Source organism: Uloborus diversus, chromosome 7, assembly GCF_026930045.1.
Source record: "Uloborus diversus isolate 005 chromosome 7, Udiv.v.3.1, whole genome shotgun sequence".
NCBI lineage: Eukaryota > Metazoa > Arthropoda > Arachnida > Araneae > Uloboridae > Uloborus > Uloborus diversus.
In genome coordinates this window covers 65,834,037-65,858,389 of record NC_072737.1, presented here as the reverse complement: position 1 = coordinate 65,858,389, position 24,353 = coordinate 65,834,037, and the positions used below count along the sequence as shown (strand labels likewise).

The window sequence follows — 24,353 nt, the reverse complement described above, 5'->3', positions numbered from 1 at the left end:
GTGTTTACGCATCGTGAAAGTTTTGACTGAGCTCAGTGGCGTACGCATCAGGGTTTTTTGAAGGAGAGGGTTCATTTTTTCCCCGCAGACAAATGTTAACGTTGCTCATTTCCCCTCCCTTTCTTCTCCAAAATAAATGAAGTTGAAATATTTTGCTATTGCAATATCAGTGCCAGATCTTGGAGATCACTTTGGTATGGAACAAAGACAATTTTTTTCGCTCTTTATACGTATATTCTCAGTTTAAACAGGGTTGCCACGCCACAGGGAAACCTAAAAAATAGGAAAAATATAGGGTATTATGAAATTTTCCTTAAAAACCTGGAAAGTGCAGCGAATTTTCCCACTTTTTTTCTGATTTTGCAAAATTCAGTGCCAAATCTACGAAAAAAAAAATAAATAACTAAAATAAATTGAAAATGGTTATTTTGCTTTGAAGTTTTTTTTTATTTTTCTTATTTATAAAAGTTATCATTTAAATGTCTGTTATAAATGCAAAAATTATTCAATGTTTTGCTTGACATGTATCTTTCATTATGTGCAAATCCAATTTCGAGAGGATGAGATTAGTCATCAATATTTATTGTTGTGCTCAACTTTTGCATTTTGTATCTTATAAGTTTATAGGAACGAAAAGTTTTTTTTTTTTTAATGATGTTAAATATGAATATTTATACATTATGCTGTTATTTCAATTTTAAAGATTACTGCTTTAATTCCACCTCTTTTTCATTCATTCATTTATTTTTGCTGTAATAAAGCTATCAAGATATTAATGTTCTTACTTAACTATCAGTGTTCTCTCATTGTTAGTAATGTTGTATAGTCATACAGGGAAAACAGGGAATTTTCCCCTCAGAATGGAGTGGCAAACCTTTTAAAGTCATACATGTTGACATAATCCTTTTGTAAACAAAAGAAACTTAAAATGTTATTGATATCTCTATCGTTGCAAAGGCAATAAGTTTAGTTATACATTGACGTTTTGTAATATGAACTTCATTGTAAGTACAGGTTTCTCGCAAAAGTAAGGGGTCAGAGAATTCTCCCCTGGAAAATTTTCTGAACTGCAGTTCTAAAAAACCAATTTTAGTCATTTTTAATGATGCTTAGAGTTTAGGGGCACACCTCCGGAAATTTTTTGAAATTTAAGTCTTAAAATCGCGATGGTAGAGCATGTTTGGATTTTGGTAATTAAAAAAGCTACATAATTTGTTTAAAAATAAATATTAACTAAAAAAAAACATATTTCTGTGAAACTAGACGTGACTAGCTTTAACACCACATAGTCGCCATATCTGAAACTGCTGAATCATTGCAATTTTGGTTAATATCTTAACGTTTATTTCTGAATTAAGTAATGAAAAAAATATAGCTTACAGGTAAAAGAAGTGAAGTTTTCCCCCCTTCGGTTTCTATGTTTTCAAAAGAGAGAGAGAGGTATAGGGGGAAATAAAAAGAGAAAAATCTATACGCGGATGCATTTACTATATTTGAATTTGGATCGATTTACTAAATTTCAAAATAGGTTTTGAAGACCTCGGTGCAAGAAGAAAACAGCTTCACTTTTTGCCGACGTCAGGGCTCAAACAACTGATTATGCGTAGGTGAAGTTATATGGGACCAATTCTAATATAATATTGCATATAAAGACAAAATGTTTGAAAATAAATTAATGTTTTTCTTTTTGTAATTCTCGATTTTTTTTTAATGGAACTCTCCTCTTTTTACACCGAGTATTTCAATTGAACACAGGGGCGGATACAAGGGAGGGGCAATGGGGGCGTCGCCCCTTCCTTGAGGGACTATCCATATTGCTATTTGTGCAGTTTTTAACCTTTTTTTAATACTTTTAAATTTCCAAAAAAAGTGAGCATTATAATTGCACTCCATGCAACTATTCGCATTTAATTGAACAAAAAAAAAAAAAGAATTTTTTTTTATTATTTTGCTCAATAAGATATTTGTTAATTTTTTTTCTGTGAGTCCATGGCGCTGTATTTAGGAACCTAAATTTCATTCTAGTTAATGTTCGTGTTTTCCTCTTTTTTACTTCCTTTAAAAAAAGGAAGTATTGTATTCGCGAAAAAATTTTCACTCAAAAATCAGCCTTAATTTCCATTTTTCTCACCTCCGAATGAATGTTGAGTTTTTTTTTCCGACCCGACCACGCGTGGATATATGCCTAAGAACGTACAGACACCAGAAATATCCATTTTGACGACCCCCGAGTTAATTACAACGATTTTTCTCGTGACGTCCGTATGTATATGCGTATGTGTGTATGTATCTCGCATAACTCAAAAACGGGATGTCCTAGAAAGTTGAAATTTAGTACGTGGACACCTAGTGGGGTCTAGTTATGCACCTTCAATTTTGGTTGCATTCGGATGTTCTTAAGGGGGTCTTTTGCCCTTTTTTGGGGGAAATCATTGTTAATTTTCATGTAAACTCAAGTTGTGTTATAATTTGTCGGACACTTGCCGATATATCACCAGTCTTTTGGTCGCCAAGTTTTGTCGGCAACTTGGTGACAAATTTGGAGTTTTTTTTTTTTTTTTTTTCATTTGGTTTCAGTTTGGCCATTGTTGGTGATATTTAGAGAGTAAACAATTGAATCACATTAAAATTGCCAATAATGGGGAAATGACATTAAATTGGAGTAAAAGGAAGTCATGTGATGCACACATCAGCTCGTTTTTTTTTTTTGCCTCCGTTTTACCCGGAAGGGCAGTGGAATAACTAACCAGTGAGTGTCCACTAAGTGACTATCTCGTATTGCTGTCAGTCTGTCTCTCTCTCTCTCTCTTTGTTTGATTAAATGTTTTATAACATTAAACTATGAAAAAGGATATTCAGTTTAAGACAATTTAGCAAATACACTATTAAAAAAATAGCCACGTTGAAATTGCTAGACCATATTTGTACAAAGACATTACTTCTTTTTTTTCTTTTGAAAATCTTGTTAATTACTTAATAAAAAATAATTAATTACTTTATTACTTTTTCATCAGCACAGGTCACGAAAAAAGTTTTATAGGCATCAAAAAAAAAAAAAAAACTTCACGTTACTAAAAAGCCGAATTTGAATCGAAATTTCCTATTCATCATTACTAAAGGATAGCCAATGACCCTTTTTCAGCGGAACTCCCAGCAAAGTTGACACAACGGAATGTCTCTATGATCGCGAAAAAGTTTCTTCAATTTATTCTTTCCCGATTGTTCTGGACGGAGAATGTTTGACATGCTAATGATTTGTTGACTATTAGACTTCAACTTAAAAAGACACTGGTGGTAAAAATGACATTATCTTACTGTCACGCAGTCCTTGATATTTCCGATTGTGGCGGCTCAAGTTCCACTTTAATATTTTCCTAATACCCACCTTGACAATTTCATCTTACTGATCAAATAAACAAGAGTCTGATTCTACACCCTTAGCTCTTTCAGAGTTATTTTCATTTCGTTTACGTGACTTCTTGATCGATATCAAAATAATTGCATCAATCGATATATCGATGTCTTCAACGAATGAATTACAAAAGTCTCAAACCTGTATGTATTAGTCAACCTTCGTTTTGTTTTCCCCATCTAAGTTGTTATTAGTTCATTAACTTTTAATGAGATAACTGAAGGACTTCTTCGATTCCGCCATGGGAAAAACTCTTTTTAATCGAAATAGAGAAAGTAATTCGAATTATCGAATTGGATGGTGCCAATAATTGTTTTTAGAGGATGAATATATTTTGGGCTTACTTATACTTTAATTTAAAATCATTAATAGGTGTGAATTTGCTCAGCAAGTAGAAGCATTGACAAGCAAAATCATTCACTTAAAAGCTTTTTGTTGAAATATTTTTGGGAATACATTCATAAATGAAAATGTTTTTTTTTCCCCTTAATTGATAGAATGTTCAATCAAGGGAGGATCATTCAAGAGAGATCTTTTCCGGAGGAGAGCCCCAAACCTTCCTTCCCCAACATCATTAAAACTCGTCTAAAATTTATTTATTTTTTAAAACTTCAGTATCCAATCGGGGGTTAGAAACAATCCCCATTTCAATGCAAAGAAATGAACTTACAGATGAAAAGACATCCGAGAAAAGCTAAAACATCTGGGGGAAGGGGGGTCCATCAAAAGCTCTTTTTTTTTTTTTTGCGTTGAAAAAATGATCTCTTATAACACCGAAGCACGTGTTCGTCACTTTATTATTACTTGTGCTTTTTAACGTCATTTGAATCCAGGGCCGACGAGAGGTCATGTCAGCCTAGTTGGAAACTAGGGGACCCTGCCTTTTTGGGGGCCCTGCTAGCAGTCAGAGCGGTATAGGGGAAAGGACTCATCGACCCAAGTAACAAGGGACCTGCTTTGGTTTTCCGCCGCGCTATTTGAATCGTTTAGCATGAAACGACTTTAATTTTCTTATCTACAATTTAAAAATGTATTTAGTATATGTGACATAAATTAAGTTAAACTTGGGGAAAAGTGGATTACAGTATATGTATATGATTTATATTAGACAATCGATGGCAGATTAACTTAAGTTACTTACTATGAGTTACTAAGTTACTGCATTTCATTCGCTCTGTCTTCCAAAGAAGAATCAAGATTTAAAACAGCTGTTGTTTGTTTTTGTTGCCCATGAAAGTAAAAAGGTAAAACAAATAAGTAAATACATAGAACAAAATGAAAGGTAAAAAGCAATATATATAAAATCTTAACTGCCGAAAAAAGTACTGCAGCTGTCAGCACTGTGTGCTTTAGGGCTGTGAAGGACTTCCGTCAGTTAGTCCTTAAGGGAAAGATAGATACAATTTTTACAAAACTCTTATAAGAAAATGTTTTTAAAATTTTATTTAAAAAAGAGAGGAAGTTATTACAAACAATAGACATACTAATGAAATTAAAAAATATCCGCCGACAAGAGTAGGAAAATCTCTCTTTTTTTTTCTTAAAAAAGTTGGGTGGATTTTTTTTTAATGCAAACGCGTCATTGATAGATTGCCTCATTGAAGGATATTTCCTTACTTTTGTATAAGTTTCTCTCTCTGCCCAGAAATGTTGCACAATTTCTTTCACCTTTGAGTCTTAAGTGGTAGTAGCTATGAGAGAACAAGCTACAACAATAATGCCCTTCCCCCGTTGTCAATCCACGTTTTGAAATATAAAATTAATTTTAAAATTAATTTTATAAAATTAATTTTATAAAACATTGAAAAGCAATCTTTATAGAAAGATGGAAGCTCGGCGGAATAGAAGAAAAGGAGATATTGAAAAGATAATTCGCGATGAGCGTCGTTAATAAAAGTATGTTTTCTATATTTTGATGTCACTAAATATAACGACATATACTGACGTGGGCAGGTAAAAGATAGTATCTGCAAATTTTGATTTTTTTTTTCTTTTTGGCATTTTTGTCATCTAATGTACGTTAGCTTTGTTGCACAAGCATGCTCATTTGGTTTCCTTCTGAAAACCAAAAAAAAAAAAAGAGCGCGAGAAAAAAGTATATTCTAACATTTCTCTTTCAAATATCTCAAAAACTCATTTCTGCAGATACTGTCTTTTACCTGCTCACGGCAGTTTAGTCATAGAATAGATTAAATGGATGTATTGGAATGTGATGTTTCAATTCTAGAAGCCATAAAATATTACTTTTTTAATGTTTAAGGTGAATACTCGAAAACTTAAAATTGCTTCCTGGAGCACTGATGGATAATTTTTTGAGCTCAAATTTTTGAATGGAGGAAAAAACCCTACAGGCAAACCTAACCCGGCAGCGTACGTATTTATTAAGATTAGGATCTTCGTAGCCTTCACAAGGCTACTAAGTTAGCTGTGCTCCAACATAGTGTTGTTCAAAGAAGCAAACTGTGAATTTTCAGCGGAGTCGGCCGGGTCTAGTTCTCGAATTTTTCCCGTTCAAACACACACTTTTTTTGGGGGACTTCATTTTGGAAACTATGTGCTAGCTCCATTGCGGGCGTTGTACGGTCTACCGCGAAACTAAAAGTTGCGTCTAGTGATGTATGTTCAGTTAGGATTGAAAAAAAAATAATAAATAAATAAATAATTATGTAAAACTTTCTCCATCAACATGTATAGAAAAGAGCAATTTTTGAACTCAAAGTTTAAATTTAGACCTTTGGATTTTATTTCCAAAAATTCAATCATTAGTATTAAGGTGTAAATATTCCGTTTCATGGATTTTCTTGCGAAAACCGCCTATTTGAACTCCCGAGCAAAGGACCTTTGTGCCAAATTTGGCACAGATCCGACGTAAACTATGGATTTGATTTGCTTAAAACCCCCTCACTATGTGTATTTCTAAGCATCGAAGGACCTTATATAAATATAGAAAACATACTCTGCCTGAGTTGGCATAAATCCGACGTAAGTTGTGAACTTGTATAAGAAATATAAGAGTACGCACACACATTGCAGCAGTTTTTTTAGAACTTTAAGAATCCAAATGAACATTCCAAAGCTTCCAGCTATAAGTTAGTGATTGTTTAAAATGAGTTTAAGTCCGTTTTTCCTACCAGAAATTAATTCAATTTTCTTTGTGTGAAGTAAATGTATTTTTGAGAAATTCATTCAAAATTTTCTTTTTATTTAATTACTTTCGCACGGAGTTCATACAGCTGTAAACATTTTTCGTATTTCCTTTAATCAATAAGAGATTTTGCTAAAAAAATTAATTATTACATAAAAAAGCGTTTTTTACTGTGTTGTATTTTAGGTTCATGCACATTGTATAACCACTTTATTTCGTTAAATGACATGCAGTAAAATCCCGTTTCAACGAACTTTAAAGGACAGCAAATTTTGTTCGCTGTAACAGGAATTTCGTTGTAGTGGAATTCAAGTAATAATGTTTTGGAAATTGAATCGGGGCTGAAAATTCATTTCGTTGAGACAGATATTTCGATGCAGCGGGATTTCGTTGTATTTATATATTTTTTCGTTTATATATATATATATATATTGATTTTTCCTGTTTCTCTTTTCAGACACCCTGTGGCCGACGCAAGGTGACGGTATGGCACCCCGTGGGAGCGGGGGCGCCTCGGGCGGCTTCCTGTCCGCATACCGGGGCCCCGAAGCGATGCCCTTGCACCAGTACGCCCCTCCGGCCACCTGCACCTACGCCCCTGCGGTCGCCTCCTCCGCCGCCGTCCCCTACTACAACGCCGGCCGTTACACCGTCAGCCCCATGGCCGCCGTCACATCCTGCCCGCCGATGCCGCCCGCACACATCGGATACCCCGGTGAGTCTTTTCTCTCTTCTTCCTTCTATTCGCTGGGGATGTCAGCGATTCGGAGCGCCAACGGACTGGCGCGTTGGTTGACATGGGACTCTTTTTGAGCAATCACGAATTGCTTATTGTTTTCATATGACTGTTGAATGATGTCTTTTGATTTTTCCCCCGCTTTCCTCCGCTGCACCACCGCCGACCGGCCCCTTCCGATGCGGCTCCTCTAGCGAGCAAAGTCTCCAAGTTGCGTCCATATCCTTCACACACGCGTACATACACACACGCGCCTACTTAAACACACGCACGCCTACACACATGAACGCCTACATACATACACGCGCTTACATACATACACACACACAAACGCGCGCCTACATGAGCACGACTCGTGATTGCGAAAAACATAATTTAAATTCAATAAGTCAAAAATTCAAATTTTAACTTTTTTCGGGGGGGGGGAGCAATTACGAATTGCTTATTATCTTCACTCGATCAAAGTGGATGTTGCTCTGATTTTTCATGTGGTTGTTTTTAATATTTATTCAGTGAGCGAAATTTTCACCGTCAGAGTTACGAATCGTCTGTGGCTTGATTTTATTCATATTTTTTTCAGGACAGCAGACTTAACATCGAAAACAATTTTGATTTTTTGTGTAAAATTACGTTTTTTCAGGAAAAAGATGAACTTAAACAGCAAAACTTTATCTAAATAGAAAATTTGAGCATTAATAATTCATAGATCATAATTTGAGATTGATAACAAACAAAAATACGTAACTTAAAAGGCAGTTAATAATCTTTATGATAAGTGTATTTTTGCGTATCTGCCATAGAATCTTTATCTTTATAATTGACTAGTCGACCCGTGCGAAACTCCGCACTGTGCTTCAAATCGTTTCATAAGGCATTTCGCTCTTTAAGAATTTCAAAGGAAGAACATTATGAAGAAGAACTGAAAAAAAAGTAAGCGCAGAAGAGAAGGCATGTAATTTAAAGACATCAGTAACAAAACCTCGTTAAATACAACGTTGTGATAATTTGATCATAGCTCCCCTTTTAATCGTACATATTTTCAATGCAAACATAAATGTCATTAAAAGTGTGGCTGAGTGGTGACTCGTGAAAAAGCAATAATTGTGCATGTGAAAAAACAGGTTGTGGCAAATACAGTCCTGCACATGTCAGCATCTGACGGGAAAAAAAGAAACATTAAAGAGATATTTATTGGCACGTATTCGAATTGGCGCCATTCTGACTAACAGCCCGACAACACAACAAACCTAGCAATTGCGCCTTCCTTTTCGAAAGCTATTCATTGAAGGAATGCGTAGTAAAAAACAGCAAAAAAGCTTTTTGCCAAAAAAAATAATAATAATAATATTAAGATCATGCATCTGTGTTTTGTCATTAACCAGCATGATACGATTTAAAATTATTCGCAAAGCATGGAATTTGATTAAAGAATGACGAAGACCTCACGTAGTGATTGAAACAAACATTCTAGAGAAGTAATAAATTTGATTGAAAATAAGTGTTTTTATCTTTGAATATTGAACTATTTCACATAGAAGGTTGCTTTAACAGTTACGGCTTAAATGCCCGCACATGTTTCTCTTTTAATCGAACACTTAAAATTCAAAACCAAAACCAGTTGAACTGAGTCCGTTTTTTAAGTGTAATTTTTCGAACGTAGACAAAATGTATTTTTTTTTTTCAGCAGAAAGCAGAGGAGTAGAAAATTATTTCTTGCTAATGAAGTTGATAATAATTTTAATGCTTTATATCGTATTTGCGCGAATAAAAAATTAAAGGTTTACTGGGTGAAACTCGTAGCTTTAATTTGGCGTAGTATTTTTTCATTTGTACAAAAGGTTGAACACCGCTATTAGAAACATCTACCGAAAAAGACTTATCAATTTAACCAAACAACTAAGTTCAGTGCTTTTAAGCTTTATTAAAATATGAACACACAAGCAGGCTATTTTTTTTTTTTTTTTTTTGCTGAAAGCGACGTAAAAAATGGAAAACTGTATTAGAACTTTGCTTTTAAAAAATGCATAAGAACTACAGGCAGCATCAAAGTTTTGAAACAGCTAGGGGCGTTTTCGAAAACTTGATTTTTCGACCGTAAGTCTATTTTTCTTCATTAGCCAGCCTGATAAGTTTTAAAATGAGAAGGAAATAATATATAAGATAAGATATTGAAGAAACATTTTTTTATTCTTGAAAATTTTTACAATTTGTTACCGCAGGCTGCTTGAACCGTTATGACTTAGATGGCAGCACGTGTTCATCATTTAACAGAACGGTTAAAATACGAAATAAATTGAACTATGCTCTTTTTTAAGCGTAGCTTTTCGAATGTAGTAAAAATGTGATAAGCTATTTGTTTTTTTTTGCAAAAAGAAGAAAAAATATATATTTTACCCTTCAAATTGAAATAGTAATTTTTTTATTTGTACAAAGAGTCAAAAACTCATTAGAAGAATATATATTTCAATATACGATTTATTATTTTTTTTCTGAACAAAAAACAATTCTATTGTAGTCTAAAATCTTAAACCTGTTACTTATATTTTCGCTTACATTATGCTTTTATTTTCTTACCAGAGCCAAAGTTTAAAAAGAAGAAAAAACGAACCATTCAGAAGTAATTTAGCACAAAGTCACTTCAAATTTTCATATCAGCAAGGAAAGTTTCCTTCTCATTTTTTCATAGTTGTTATTCATTTAATTCAGTGTTCGTGCAATTTTTTCTCTAATTTTTTTGTTGCAGATTGTCCGGACGTGGGCCCGAACACGTAATCTCCTAGTTACGAAGAGAACGCTCTGCCGATCAAGCTACTCAGCTCTGTCGGTCATAGCGCAAAATAAAGTTATAAGTTTGACCGAAAACCTTATTCTGGTTCTTTAAAACAGGTTTTTCGGCTAAAAGAAACAATTTTTAGACCGAGGGTCTATTTTTCGTCAGTAGTCAGCACCATAAGCTTTAAAATAAGGCGTAAATCAAAGAAATCGATCAAGAATTGAGGAAAATCTGGCGTAGAAACCAAAAACAGGCTACAGAAATAATATATAAGGATTACCGCATTCTAATCATCATTTCTTTTTTTATGGATATGCCTAGTATGAGCTGTTTTAGAAAATCACCAATCATAATATGACGGGTTCAAATTTCTTGACCATTTCCATTTTATTCCATTTTTAGAAACAAGGAACCAACGAGTAGGGTCGTATGGCTGTTTGCAATTGAAATTTTAGTTTAAGACGTCAAAATTCAAATAAATGCCGGAACTTGATGTTTTTCTTTTTTTTAATTTAGCAGTTTTTGAGTGAACAAACAGTGCTTTTCCATCAGGAAAAGAAAAGTTTTTTGGCACCAAATTTAAAACGATTCCTAAGCTTTCTGAGTTGACAACGTTAATCATCGAGTTATGACTGTGGGCTTCTGGGTCGACTTCCTACTGGTCTCCAACAAATTTGTCAATTAGTAATGCCGAATTTCCAACTCATATGTTCTTTTATGCACAACAAATTTTCTAGAAATGTTACGATGTTCTTTTATTTGTTTGCCTGCTCGACTATTTTATCGTGGTAAGCACTAACTGTGTAAAAAAGAACAGTATTTCTCAGTAATTATATTAATTCCCAGATGCAAATTCACTGAAAAATAAGCTTTAATTTGAAAGGAAAAATAAACGCGCACGCAAGTGTATAGTTATGGATTCGATTTTTATATTCAACTGTATAGTAAGAAATAACAACGTCAAAAAGCACAAATTGCAGAACATGTGTCTGCAATAATCTGCAATTTGTGCTTTTTGACGTTGTCATTTCTTACTTTACTTGTCAGCACAAAGGTATTTATTTATCTTATTTAACTGTATGTTTGAATGCAGGATTTTTACAGCGTGGAGATTGACAATTACCAGATATTGATGCGAAACGTTTAGTGCTAAATTACGACCTATGAAAGTGGGTAGATAATGTTGCGTATGTAATTTTTAGAAAACTTTGAAATTGTAGTCTCTGAAATGACTTAAACTTTTTTTTTCTCTCTTCCAAAATGTGTATAGTTATGATCACACGAGAACCTGGGGGGGGGGGGGGGAATAGAAGGGGCATGCATAAAGAAAATCCCGTTGTAAATATAAGTAAATAAATTGCTTTTTTCACATTCCCAATGCTTACTTGGCTTATTTTCAGCATTTGTTCAGTTTTCGTTGGAATTACAACTGAAATCTTTTTAATAAATCTTGATCTGTTTTATTTTTCAAACCGGGTTTAGGTATTATTGATGTCTGTCTCCTCAGGTAGTACCCTACGTTTCATGAACGTTTAAAAAGGGTCCTTATTGTCTTAACGACAATTTTAAAACGTTTAGATTTTTCTGCCTAAGTCTTTAACTACGTTTTTATTTATTTATTTTTTTTTTTCAAATAAAATTTTACATTCGTTAAAAATGGTAAAAATTGAACTTAATCATAGAATAATACTAATACATCAAACAAGTTTTAATTAACAGCTTTTTTAGCTTTTTTTCTTTTATATATGAAGAATCGAAGTTCTAGCAATAAGTCGAAAAAACAGAATTTGCTCTGAGTGCTACAATTTGTGCCTCGCGAATTTCTCTTCAGTGTAAGATAGTTGTTTCAAACTAAAATTGCACCTCAAAAATATGAATATTTAGTAGATGAATAAAATCAACTCCGTTTTTGTTCTAGAAGCGTCATTTTTTACATTTTATTTCCATCAACAAAACGTTAGAATTCAGTAAATTAACGCTCTATAGCCAGGGCTAAGGCAGAAATACATGAAATACACCGCCAGCTCAGTCAATTCCAGAAGCATCAAAAAGCAGTTCGAGTTATGATGGCACAAAAAAAAAAAAAAAAAACTCTGCCATCTTTTATTTTATTCCTTTCTAACAACTTTTTTCTTCACCAAGGTCCACCTCTCCTCTTACCCCTTTTCTCTGCCGTAGAACAAAACGCCTTTAATTGATCTGTTTCGTTTTTGTTTTATCGACGATTTCGCCGCTTTCGGCCATCTTCTTGGCGACTTCCACGATGCAAAAAAATCCAAGGGTTGCCGGAAAATGAGGGTCAAGGTGTTTATAAATAGGGGCATCTACTCGTAATGGGCGCCACCTCTTGGAATCGAATGTTATGCATCGGCGGACGGACACATTTATTAAAAAAGTAAATAAATAATATCTTCGAAGGTACACGTCACGCCATTTGTTTTTCTTGCTCTCTCTTTTCTGCCCGTAATGAACAGTGATCGAAGTTGCTTATTCTCGTCCGGATCTTTCTTTTCTTTTGCTTTCTTTCTTTTTTTTCTTCTGGTCTTTAATTGTCGAGTTCAAAGAAAGGGTGTGTTGTACTCGAGCAGTTCTTAAGAATCCGGACTATGTGAATATTAGAATTAGGAAGTTCACAAGCTGTGTGATTTTTCCAAAGGTTGTTCCTCCCCCCCTTTTTCTTATTAGCTTATTTTCATCATTACGATTATTCTTCCGCACTTGATGTGTGTGAATGGTTGAGATTAAATTAAAAAAAAAATCATTATTACATTAAATACATACACAGTTTGTGCTTTTACACACACACACACACACCAAAATGTTATTCAAAATCTCATCGCTTTTAAAAGTGGACGATTTTAGTTCTTAATCATTAGCTCCTCTTCAATGATGGACAAAGGGAGGGCTAAGTGAGTTCCTATTTGCACATTAACAAACATATTGTCATCAATTTTTAAATTATTGCTCTTTAGTTTAAACTCTGAATTGATTTCGTCAGTTCTGGGCATTTTCAATGCTTTCTTAACCTTCTACAAAAGCAATTCATTCGAAATTTGGAAATGCTGACATAGTTCTTTCTAACCAAACCAGTTTACTGACGTTGCTGATGTACATGGAAAACAAGTTGGTGCGCTAGTCTTTCATGAATCTCAACTTTTATAAGTCAGGGAAAGTCGTAAAATTTGATAAGTATTATTGTCAAGCGAACTCATGCTCTAATCTTACAAAATCTTAGTCAATTTGACAGAGAGTTAATTCAGTTCATCAACTGAAGCTTTTTCCACCAAGCAATTGCGTCAAATACGACGAAAATTTCATGCAGTTTGAGGTTGCATTTCTAAGAACGTATAGTACAGCAGGGCAGCGATTGGGGCTCAAAAGTGGGGGGGGGGGCATAAAAATAGGGGGGGAGGACAGCAAAATATGAAAAAAAAGAGAAAAAAGTAAAAAAAAAAATTGTTAGGGCTGGTTTGGAGAGCAGATAAGCGAAAATTGATGTAAATCTAACAACTTACGTTTTTCTTAAGATTTTGATGAATTATGTATACAATAACTTCCTTATACATGGACTTACAGTATTTATCCTGAAGTATTTTGAGATGTCACAAACACTTGGTAATAACTTCATCAATCCAAGAATGGTTTGTTTAAATAAAACAATTGATTTACTAATATCTAAACAATGAATGCATAAACTAAAAGTTACTGCTTGTGCTAAATAATGTTTCGTAAACAGATGTTCAAAGCAAAACAAATAATTATGTTCCGAAAATTTTGACATTCCCCCCCCCCCCTTTTTTTTTTTTTTTTTTTTTTGAATTTTTTAGTTTTGGTTCCTTAATTGGAAAATAAAATAAATTTCCCATAAAAGGGGAGGGAATGTTTCGTAAACAAATGTACAAAGTAAAACAGATAATTATGTTCGGAAAAATTTGACATTTCTGCTTTTTTTTTTGTAATTTCTAGTTTTGGTTCTTTTATTTGAAAATAAAATACATTTCCCATAAAAAAAGGGGGCGGGTGCGGTTGCCCTCCCCTCCCTCCCCTCCCCCTGAATCGCCGCCACTGATACAGTGTAATGTAGAAAAACTTTTCAATGTAAGCCTGACTCAAAACTTTAAAAAAACCACTTACAACTCTTCGCTTCTCACAGCCTCTCATGCAAAGACTCTTCAGTGTTTGCATGACTTCCCTCAAGAAGAAAACCATCCGAGTTAAAAAAGAAAAAAAAAAATCCAATCAAACTTCTAATTAGACAACCAAACAATGTCTTTATTTGCACAGACATTTTCCTCTTCTGCTTGTGACAAACGCTATCAGTCAGCAGCTGTCATTTCTCGAAACAATTGCATATTCAATCAAAAACGGCCGCTCCCCTCTAAACGCTGCTCCTATCTTTTGCGTGTAGCAGTCATCACACACCTAACTGAAGAGCGGGGGCTATCCATCTCCAGAACGACGGGGATGCCGCCAAAATGAGCGAGCACAATAGCAAAATTGCAGACAAAGACGAGACAATTGCTTTTGAGTTTTGACCGGTCGCAGGTAAGCTAATTTGACCAAATCCTATTAAATATCAGGCCACAGACGCTCTTCTGCAGCTAACGATATTTTCTTCTATCCAGATTGCGTTGGAAGGTGACTTTTGCACATTTTGAACTTGCTAGCTCTTGGCCAAACATAAACGACAATTTTATATTATATATATATATATATATATATATATAATGTAATTTTTTTTTCTTTGAACAATTATACTAGATCTATATGAAGAAAAAATTATGCATATATAAAATTTTTGTATTAATACATGCGAATAAGTATATTATTTATCTATATATATAAAAATGGAGTTTGGTAAATTTGTTCCCTAAGATCTCAGAAACTATCCGGCAGATTTGGCTTAAACTTTCACCGTTTGTTCTTTTTGGTACTGGGGAGGTTTGTAGACCATTTCGAAAAAAATCCGATTGATAGTTCCTTTCTTATTCTACTTTGTCCAAATTTTCGCATAAATGCCCAATATGACGGTGAAGAAATAAGTGCACATATTAAAATTATGTGTCTATCTAAAATGCTTATTTTTCTGCTGAAGATGGCATCTGTTAGAAAGTTCTAAATTGTATGAAAAACGAGTTATGAGCTTTTTTTGTTCCATGTTCGAAGGCTTTCCTCAACCCAATTCATTATTTAGTGTATCATCTCAACTCCCAGTTAATAGTTAGAATTGTTGAATGTTTTTGTTTTTTGTCTGACTGTTTGAGGCTTTTCTCAAGTCAAATCTTAAAGTAACGTTTTTCCCCCCAAGATTGGCTAATAATAACTAGATTTGGTTGATTATTTTCCATTTAAACGGAGCAGAAACCTCGCCAAAATTTATGCAGAAAGATTTCAGTAGCGGATGCATTTGGCAGTTTTTTCAACTGTCGCGGTTTTTGAAGTCAAAGACTACGTAATAATGTTTGTCAGTTTTCACCATGTAAACGAAATATCGTCAAAGAATCTTTAAAAACTTTTTTTACTGTAAAATAATAAAACAACTAAATTAGGCAAATCCATAAACAGCACAAAAACTTCCATTAATGTGACTTTGTGCACAAATTTAAACTATCGCCAAATTTTACTACTTATTTTGGAAACATTTCGGATGAAATTGTTTAGCGCCATTTTATGGTGACCAAAATTATCTTAGCATATGGATAAGAGATCTTAGCAATATCTCTTTAACAAAAATTAGTGACATACCGTTTTACAAAGTAAGGAGGGGGATCATTATCCAAGATATCGCAAAACGATTCCCGCAAATTTGGTAGCATTTTAAATCGCACCAAGAACCCACAATAATTGAAATTTTCCAAAATAACTAAAGCAAGTTTAAGGGGATCACGGGTGCGCGGCTACATTTTTTTAAACAGTTCGTTCTTCAATAGACATACAGAGAAGGTAAGACTCCATGTAAAAAAAAAAGTATTAACTGATAAATCTTTTTCAACATGTGAAGTTTAATTTCATATTTCGGAAATTCTTCAAATTTGTATACGCTTAAATTTCGTGTTTTCGTTTCTAAATGAATACTATTTTGCTCTTTGTACTTACTGCTACTTTAGTTTTATGAGTAAGGAAGATGCTAGATTTTAAATCACGACAAAAAGGTGTGTTTTAAGTTCTTTCACTTAAAACAGAAAACAAATGCAAGTAACGATTGTTTCTCATAATTATTGCTAACCCAGGCAACGCCGGGTATTTTTGCTAGTTTATTATATTTCTCTTTCTCGTTGTTTTATTTTCTCTTAACATTTTGCTTGATTTGTTGAAATTGGAATTATAACTAGTCCTTTCAATAAAATCTTAATGCATCGTTTTCTTTTTTACAATTTTTCTTTTTTTTTCTTTTTCTCTTCTTTTTTCCTTTCTTTTTTTTTATTTCTCTTTTTGTTTGTTCCCTATTTTTTTTCCTTTCCTTTCACTTTTTTTTTTAAAGCTGCAAAGTTTTAATTGCTTGAAATAATTTTGAAAGTCTTTTTTTTTTTTTGTGCTTTCTATACCTTTTGATCACATGAATTGTATTTTGTTACTTTGCGTCAGAGTAAAAGTATTTCTGCTGAAAAGACTTTTTGGTACTTGCGAACCAATACCCTACACCTCATTCCGGCATTTAGATACTGTCCCATAATCCCTCTTGTTTGGGATGATCGTCAGTCTGGAACAAAGCACAAAATGTCCGAAACGAACTGTTCGGTGATTTCTTGCAAACATCAAATGGCTTTCTCTCCCCCCCCCCCCCCAATTGCCAATACTTTTCTTCTACCACTGAGTAACCCAGTGCACTTCATTTGATCAAAAGGTTATAGAAGGATCCAAAAATTATCTTATAGAATATTTTTAACACTTGCAGCTTAGCTCCGACTATGGGGTGGTAAATTGCAGTTCGTTATATTTGATATCTGTTTGTCACTAAAAGTTTTTTGACTAACCAGTTATTGGTCATTAATGTTCATAGTCAGAATACATGTTCCTAGAAATAAAAAGAAAGTGAAAGAATCACAGAATTTCTTGTATGCTGTTTTTTTCCATGCATTGGAAGGGGGGAGGCTAGGGTTGAACCTTTCCAAAAGTTTTAAAGCCACATTATTTAATCCACTAAGCATGGTAGTATTTATACGTGTATAAGGACTGTTGTTATGACTATCCAACTACCCACCAGGAGAAAATTCTGACTCGTCATATTAAAATGATTCTCGTGGGAAAATATGAAAAAGAAAGAGAGTTATGAACCAATAATTGTTTAATTGTGGTTATCAATTATTTCCTGCTTATTTTATTAAATGCATCTGTGTTGTTTCAGATGCCAATTTCAGACTATTTGACTCCAAATTTGTGGTATTCGTGTCTCTAATAGTGCTTTTCAATTCGTAACATTGAACAAAACAACGGTCTACACAGATAAGCTTCGATGGCCATATTTGGCCCGCGGGCCGTAGGTTGGGCACCATTGCTTTAGTGGCACGCATGCATAACACATAAACATACACACAAGCGGGAGCCACTTAAAGTGGTTTTACCCAACAGAAATTTTTCAAAATCATCTTCTCGATCAGAGGGGAAATCAACTTTACTTTCCCTTAATTATCCTTAATCTTAATTGTAATTTACCTAAACAGAATACATAGAAGAAAAAAACAATCCCCCTCTTCTATGCGTTATCAACTAATTGACAAGTGCCAATTTATATGAAATATCTATTAGTCACTATGACAAAAATGGCTGTAAGACTTAGCGAAGACTGACTCCGAGAGCGCCATCTGCCGGATGCCAAGACCTTGCCCGACATTCATTATAGAATTAAGAAAAGAAATCAATCACAGCAAATTTTCACCGGTTTAGGGATTGGGTGCGCCGATTTAATTCTATTAGATTGCTGGCATGGTAAAGAGCGGTCCATTTAATGGCGGAACATTCATTGAATCTTGTCTTTGGACCTCAAATCGTTGCGGTCTGCGGACCACCAAGAACGTGATCAGAATTACAGTCCTGCATCTGGTCACGGCGATGATGAGACAGGAAAGTGATTTTGATCGTCTGTCCACCTGATTTGCCGGAGTTTGTTTCGGAATAGATATTGTTTTAAATCATCTGATTCAATTTCTCTGCGTGAACGGCATTATGAAAGGAGAAAGAAACTGTTATCGTTTTCTTTGATATAGGATTCTTATCTGTCAATGTGATGCTTATGCCACAAATGTTGTTGCAAATGTAAAGAAAACTGGTTACAATGTTCCATCCTCGGCTTCGATTAAGAAATGAAATATTGATCGGTCTAATGAGATAAGAGATTTGAACAAGTTATTATTCAATTTTCATACAAAAGAGCAGGTGACATTTGCATTGCAATTCTGGGAGTGTCTGGTAAAAGCTTGTTTTTATTTGACAATTATTCTGCCTCACCTACTTGTCTGGCTGATGAGCAAACTTATGTGAGCAATTCAATGAACCCCTCATTATATACAGCAATCCACCACTTTAAGGATATTTATAACAAATAATGGGAGTTCCAAAAATGTTATGCTAGTTATTTACCATTTTGAGGATATATATTACAGATAATGGGAGTTCTAAAAGTGTTATGTTTGTCTTGTAATTTTATAAGTGGTTTGTGTGTTAGTGGGTTAAATAAATGGGGTGATAAACTAAATAATAATTTTGAGCTCTACCTTTTGTCAATCACCAGGATTGACATCTTTTTACCAAACACACACACACACGCATATATATATATATATACAGTGGCTCCCAAAAGTCTTCGTACACCTATGACTTTCAACGAAATCGGCCCCAAATCATTGGCTAGAATTAATATTTCGGAATAGGTATTTAATTATAAGATCTATGATCAATTTTTAACAAAACGGCATGAAAAGTTTTTAAAAAATATAAAAACTTAGTTTTTTAAAAATCAAAAACCGAAAAGTGCCGGAAATTTTATCTCACAAAAGTCTTCGTACACTTTAAAAAATATCTATATATTATTGAATAATTTAACTTTTTATTACGTTATTATTTAGTAGAATATCATGCAGTATCAACAGCACCTTTTAAACGTCTGGAAATATATTTCATTCTTTTTTTTTTTTTTTTGCGTAATTTCTGAGTAAGTGTTAGACCACCACTTCGAGTCTTACTGTTTCTAGCTCTATTTTCGTTTCAAAGCCGTATTTTCGTAATCTAGCCTCCAGATATCTCTAAATATGTTATATTAAGTTCAAATCTGGAGATTGAAGGGGTATTTTCTAAACTTTAGGACAATTTTGAGGCACTAGACGCAAACGTTGAAAACCGTGTGCTTCTTATCGTTATCTTGATAAAAAGACAAAGTTGTTTCCGATAACCAAATTTTCGGCTAAGAGTTTAAAATTTGCTTTTAAAATATTTAAATTAACAGCATGATTCATTATTTCATCAAAAAATTCCAAACTATTAAGTCTTGGTGCTGATATGCACCCTCACACAAAAACACATTCACTGTCCTGGTTAACTGCTCCAACTAAGTTCTTGAGATTAAGTTCCTAATTTTTTTCTTCTATTTACAATTATACAACAATTTAACCAAAAGTCTTGACTACATTTCTATCTGTAAGTGAGACGTAATTCCAAAACGTTTTGAGCCTATTTATCATTGATTTTGCGACGAAAAGCGAAAGCTTTCTGTTTTTGCTGGGCCAAGAAAATTTCTGCGGGAAGAGGTCCCATTTAATCCAGGTAATCAAAGAACTTGGTGAACAATTTTAGGTGAAAATTAAGTATAAAAATTTTCATTTAACTCTGCAGAAACCTTTACAGCAATCAAATGTGTATTTTTCATAAATTTTTAACTGTAAATCTTCGATCACGCCTTGTAAATTTCGCCGGTTGACCTTTTCTTATATTGTTTTCGGTCCGATTATTTTCTTCAAAACATTTTATCAAGCACTTTACTATAGAATGAACTAATGTAACTAATTTAGAGACATTTCAAACCAATTTAAAGCTACCGTGAGGAAAAAAAATCTAATTTTGAAAGGTATTTGTGATTTTTTACGAATACCAGCACTTTAAAAGTAATAAGCACAATATTAAGGTATAAATAAACAAAAAATTAAAGCCAAATAACTTTTAAGGGTCAACACAATGCAAAAATAATAAAAAAAAAATGGCATATGATAACTTTAATCATGAATTTATGCGAAAATATTTGAGTGAACGATGAATTTTGTGGCGTATTATTTCTCTGTCTCTTCGCTTTTTGACATATTTCAAAAAGAAGATACGTCAATATTTTGAAAAAACTACAGGGTTTTATTTAGAATGACATAGGAATGATGTGAAAAAATATTGGACTTCATATTCGAATTCAGTTTTGCGTTATTTCGATTTTACTAAAAAATTTCAAAGTGTACGAACACTTTTGGGAGCCACTGTATATATATATATATATATATATATATATATATATATATATATATATATATATATATATATATATATATATATATATATATATTTACTAATACTATAAAGAGAGAGGGTTGATTTTTGTGTGTTTATATGTTCAAGGTAATCTCCAGAACCACTGCACCTATTTGAAAAATTCCTTCACTATATGAAAGGTGCTTTCTTACTGAGTAACATAGGCTATAATTCGAAAAAAATCCGACGAATAGTTCTTTTTTTTATTCAAATTTAGGCCCAAATTTCACGTAAATTGCCTATTATTGGCTCTTAAAGGGGTGAAAAATTACTAGCGCATATTAATATTACATATCGTCAAAAAGGGTAGAATTTTCTGCGTTCTAAATAATTTATTTCAATGCTCTAACTTAATTACGGCGGGAGTAATTTGCGTTTTTAGCTCGAATTTTTTTAGGCTTAGCTGAAATTTCGACACTACTTTCTTCATTAAATCTATCAACAAAAAGGGAAGGAATTGTCCCATAGTTTTCTTTTTGACACCGTTGGAAAAAGCGACATTTTTTACTTCAGAAATATCTCGACCTATGGTCGGAAAAATAACCTATCTCCCAAAGGAAAAAAAAGTTACAAACCGTTAAAAATAAAGTTCGAATATATCTAATCTCCATTAAAATTACTGATGTTTCGTTTCGCATTGCCATGGTTACGTCTTTTAGCTTCACTTCATTTTAACTTCTTAAAGGTCCACAAACTTGGCGCCAAGGAATTGTAAGCAATGGGGAAATGTTTTCGCCAATTCTGCATATTTTGCGATCTACGTTATAATAATTCCCCCCAGACAATGTAGAAATTGCGGGAAGAGTTTGAAAACTATAAGTCTTAGCAATTTTCCCAATTGTCGCCAAATTTGTGGACGCCAAAGACCAAGGGCTAATGTACTTCGGTCATGACCTTGCTGATAGTGACAGAAGCAAACAGTTATAGCCCATAATTGTAGATAGCGCCAAACCCCAGTTATCGAAATATCTTCGAAATTACTAATGAAAAGAAACCAGTGCATCGTAAAAGCAGGGGGGGGGGATGGAAGTTGTATTTGTACGCGCTTTTCCATTTAATTCTAAAGAAGAATTCGTTGAATTAATTAATTATTAATTTTTTGAAATTTGATTCTTTGAAAAGGTGTGTACGCATTTTATACAAAGAAAAATGATCATTTTACATCAGAGGTGGGGGGGGGTCATTTTTTTTTAATTCAACGGACTTCCATTAAATTTTTAGCACGGGCATCGCTGCGCGGGTACTGCTAGTATATATATATATATATATATATATATATATATATATATATATATATATATATATATATATATATATATATATATATATATATCTGCTTTTGCCAAAAACATGATCTGTGTCCGATGCCCCATAGACCACAAACCACAATCGATAAAGAATAAGATCACACGGTAGCTTTTTTAATTTTTATACTGATGTCAATTTTTATATTCATTCCAGAGCTAAGAAATTTGGTTATTTTCTTGCGCCTTCAATCGAAAGCGTCAAATCAAGCAATTTCAAAATAGCAATATGTAAGTTGTAAGCTTGACAATATTTGAAGATTAATATATGTTGTGGTAACCATAAGCCATTTTTCAAACACATGAATGAAGAAATAAATAAATAAATAAGAGACTTTTGTGGTGCATCTCATATGATGAATTACTAAAACGCATTTATTTTCCAAAATAATTCTGGAATACTATTGCAATAGAGTCTTGAAACTTAATATGTAATTGAAGTATCGTGACCCATATAAAAATGACAGAAATCCTGACTATATTCTTCTTTTTCTCTCTTTAAGAAAAAAAAAGGGAAGTCTTTTATTCACAACTGTAGAGTATAACAGTAAAACGTCTCGATGATTATAAATAATACTTTAAACATATTTTTGAATATCAAGATTTAGAAGAATATCAGAGTAATTCAACGAAAACGTGCGTAAAGTATGTAGTTAATTCTTGCAGTAAATAGACGTGGGATGCATGTTAAATATTTTTAAAGTTTCAAATTTTAAAGTATCTGTCCAGTGATTTATTTAGATTAATTATTTTTTTTTTAAATGTAATCCATAAAAATAAGCTGATGCGCATGCAGTCTATAAAAATTAAAGTATTCAGGCCATCGTCATGGCATCGATCAGGATTGCATTATATCTGGTTAGGTTTGCTCAAAAGGTTATCTTCCACTTCGCTTCAAACAGCAAAGGCGATCTGAACACATCAAGTTTCAAAAACAAGGTTGCCTTTGTTTAAAAAAAAATCAGTATGCATTGGAATGGCCACTCGCAAGATTTACTGCTATTATGTACCATCTTGATAAAAATAAGATCGCCTCACGCGTAAATTGTCGTAAAATGCTCAAATGCTTGTAAAACCTGAAATCGTGATCGTTCTTTAGGTAATAAACATTCAGTAGTCATTATGAAAAAAGTAAAAGTTGCTCATTATTCTTTGGAATAAAGTGGATGAAAATAATTTGATTGCCCAAATTGCTTTCAAGATAACTTCATTAAGTCTCGTTAGTCATAAAAACTCATTGTCACCGACGGCTGCTGATTACAACATAAAAGTAAAAGATTCTGCTCGTCAGCTTATAGAAAGTGCTTCGTTTAAGGTTGTTTCTTATTTTTAAGTTGAAGAAACCATAAAGTGAGTTAGACTTACAGAAGCGATTCATGTGAACTTTCTTCTCAAATGAATTTGATATATACATATTTTACAATTAACTATCATTTCTAAGAGGCTGTCCATAAATGTCGCACTTTTTTCAACATTTTTCAACTCCCTCTTTCCTCCCTTCCTAGTCACACACCACGCTATTTTTCATAAACATATTTTTACAAAAAATGTGTGATGTCATACTTACCGTTACGCCTCCCTCCCTCTTGTCACAAACTCACAATTTCATGAACCCCACCCTCTTTCAAAGAGTGACATAATTTGTGGATAGCGCCTTAGCGCGAAAATTTATAAAATGAACAAAATGACTTTGTGATATTACGGATTAGCGGTAAGAGAGATTATGTCCATATTTAAATTTTATGGATTAAAAAAATATTCTAAGTAAATAATGCTCTAACTTAAATTGTTTCAAAGAAACTCCTTTCCCTGTTGGGAAATGTTTGTCCTATTCTCTATAATTTTAAATGAGCTTAAATTTCCTGATGCAGCGTGACTTTACTTGTGAGACTAATAAAAACTGCCTCTTCAAGCTCTTCATAAATAGCGGAATCTATACCTGAGGTCGAAATAGCTATTCTGCCGTGCTAAGCACACGAATCGTATCTGCACCTTTTAACGATATTGAGTAAATGTCATCAGGTGGAAAATATTCTGAGAAAATGGCGTCTGAATCAAACATATGGGCGTAAAACTTTAAAAAGCAATTTCTCAGTTTGAGCTTGACTACAGATACCACTCTCGGTACTCAGTACTTCCGTACTGAGTACCAAGACTCTTGAATACTCGTACATATTGTTACATACTTGTACTTATTATATATTCAACAAAAAAAATCCATCCCTCACTCTATTTTCCTTTCGTTTATAGTCACTTCTTACGATTGCCGTTGCTGTAATAGAGTTTGAGTTTTGCTGAATTCTTGAATTTAGCCTTCTTTTAACGAAGTATATCCTGTAATTTCAAAACACGTGTCTGGAATTTTCATTGAAACTTCGTTGCTTATTTCGAACTCCATTCCACTTAAAGTAATACTTTTATTTTTAAATAAATACATTGTTATTATAAGCAGCGTGTTGCGATTTGCGTAGTTTGCAGCC

General features: G+C 33.4%; 1 protein-coding gene across 1 annotated transcript in view; it reads left to right on the top strand.

Annotated features, from left to right (window-relative positions):
- Positions 1-24,353, top strand: part of LOC129226360 (homeobox protein OTX2-like) — a 115,020-nt gene that overhangs the window by 38,658 nt on the left and 52,009 nt on the right. Inside the window, exon 2 of the mRNA XM_054860963.1 lies at positions 7,015-7,272. Within this exon, the coding sequence (XP_054716938.1) occupies positions 7,044-7,272 (229 nt within the window). The 5' untranslated portion in view covers positions 7,015-7,043. The remainder of the gene's footprint in view (positions 1-7,014; positions 7,273-24,353) is intronic.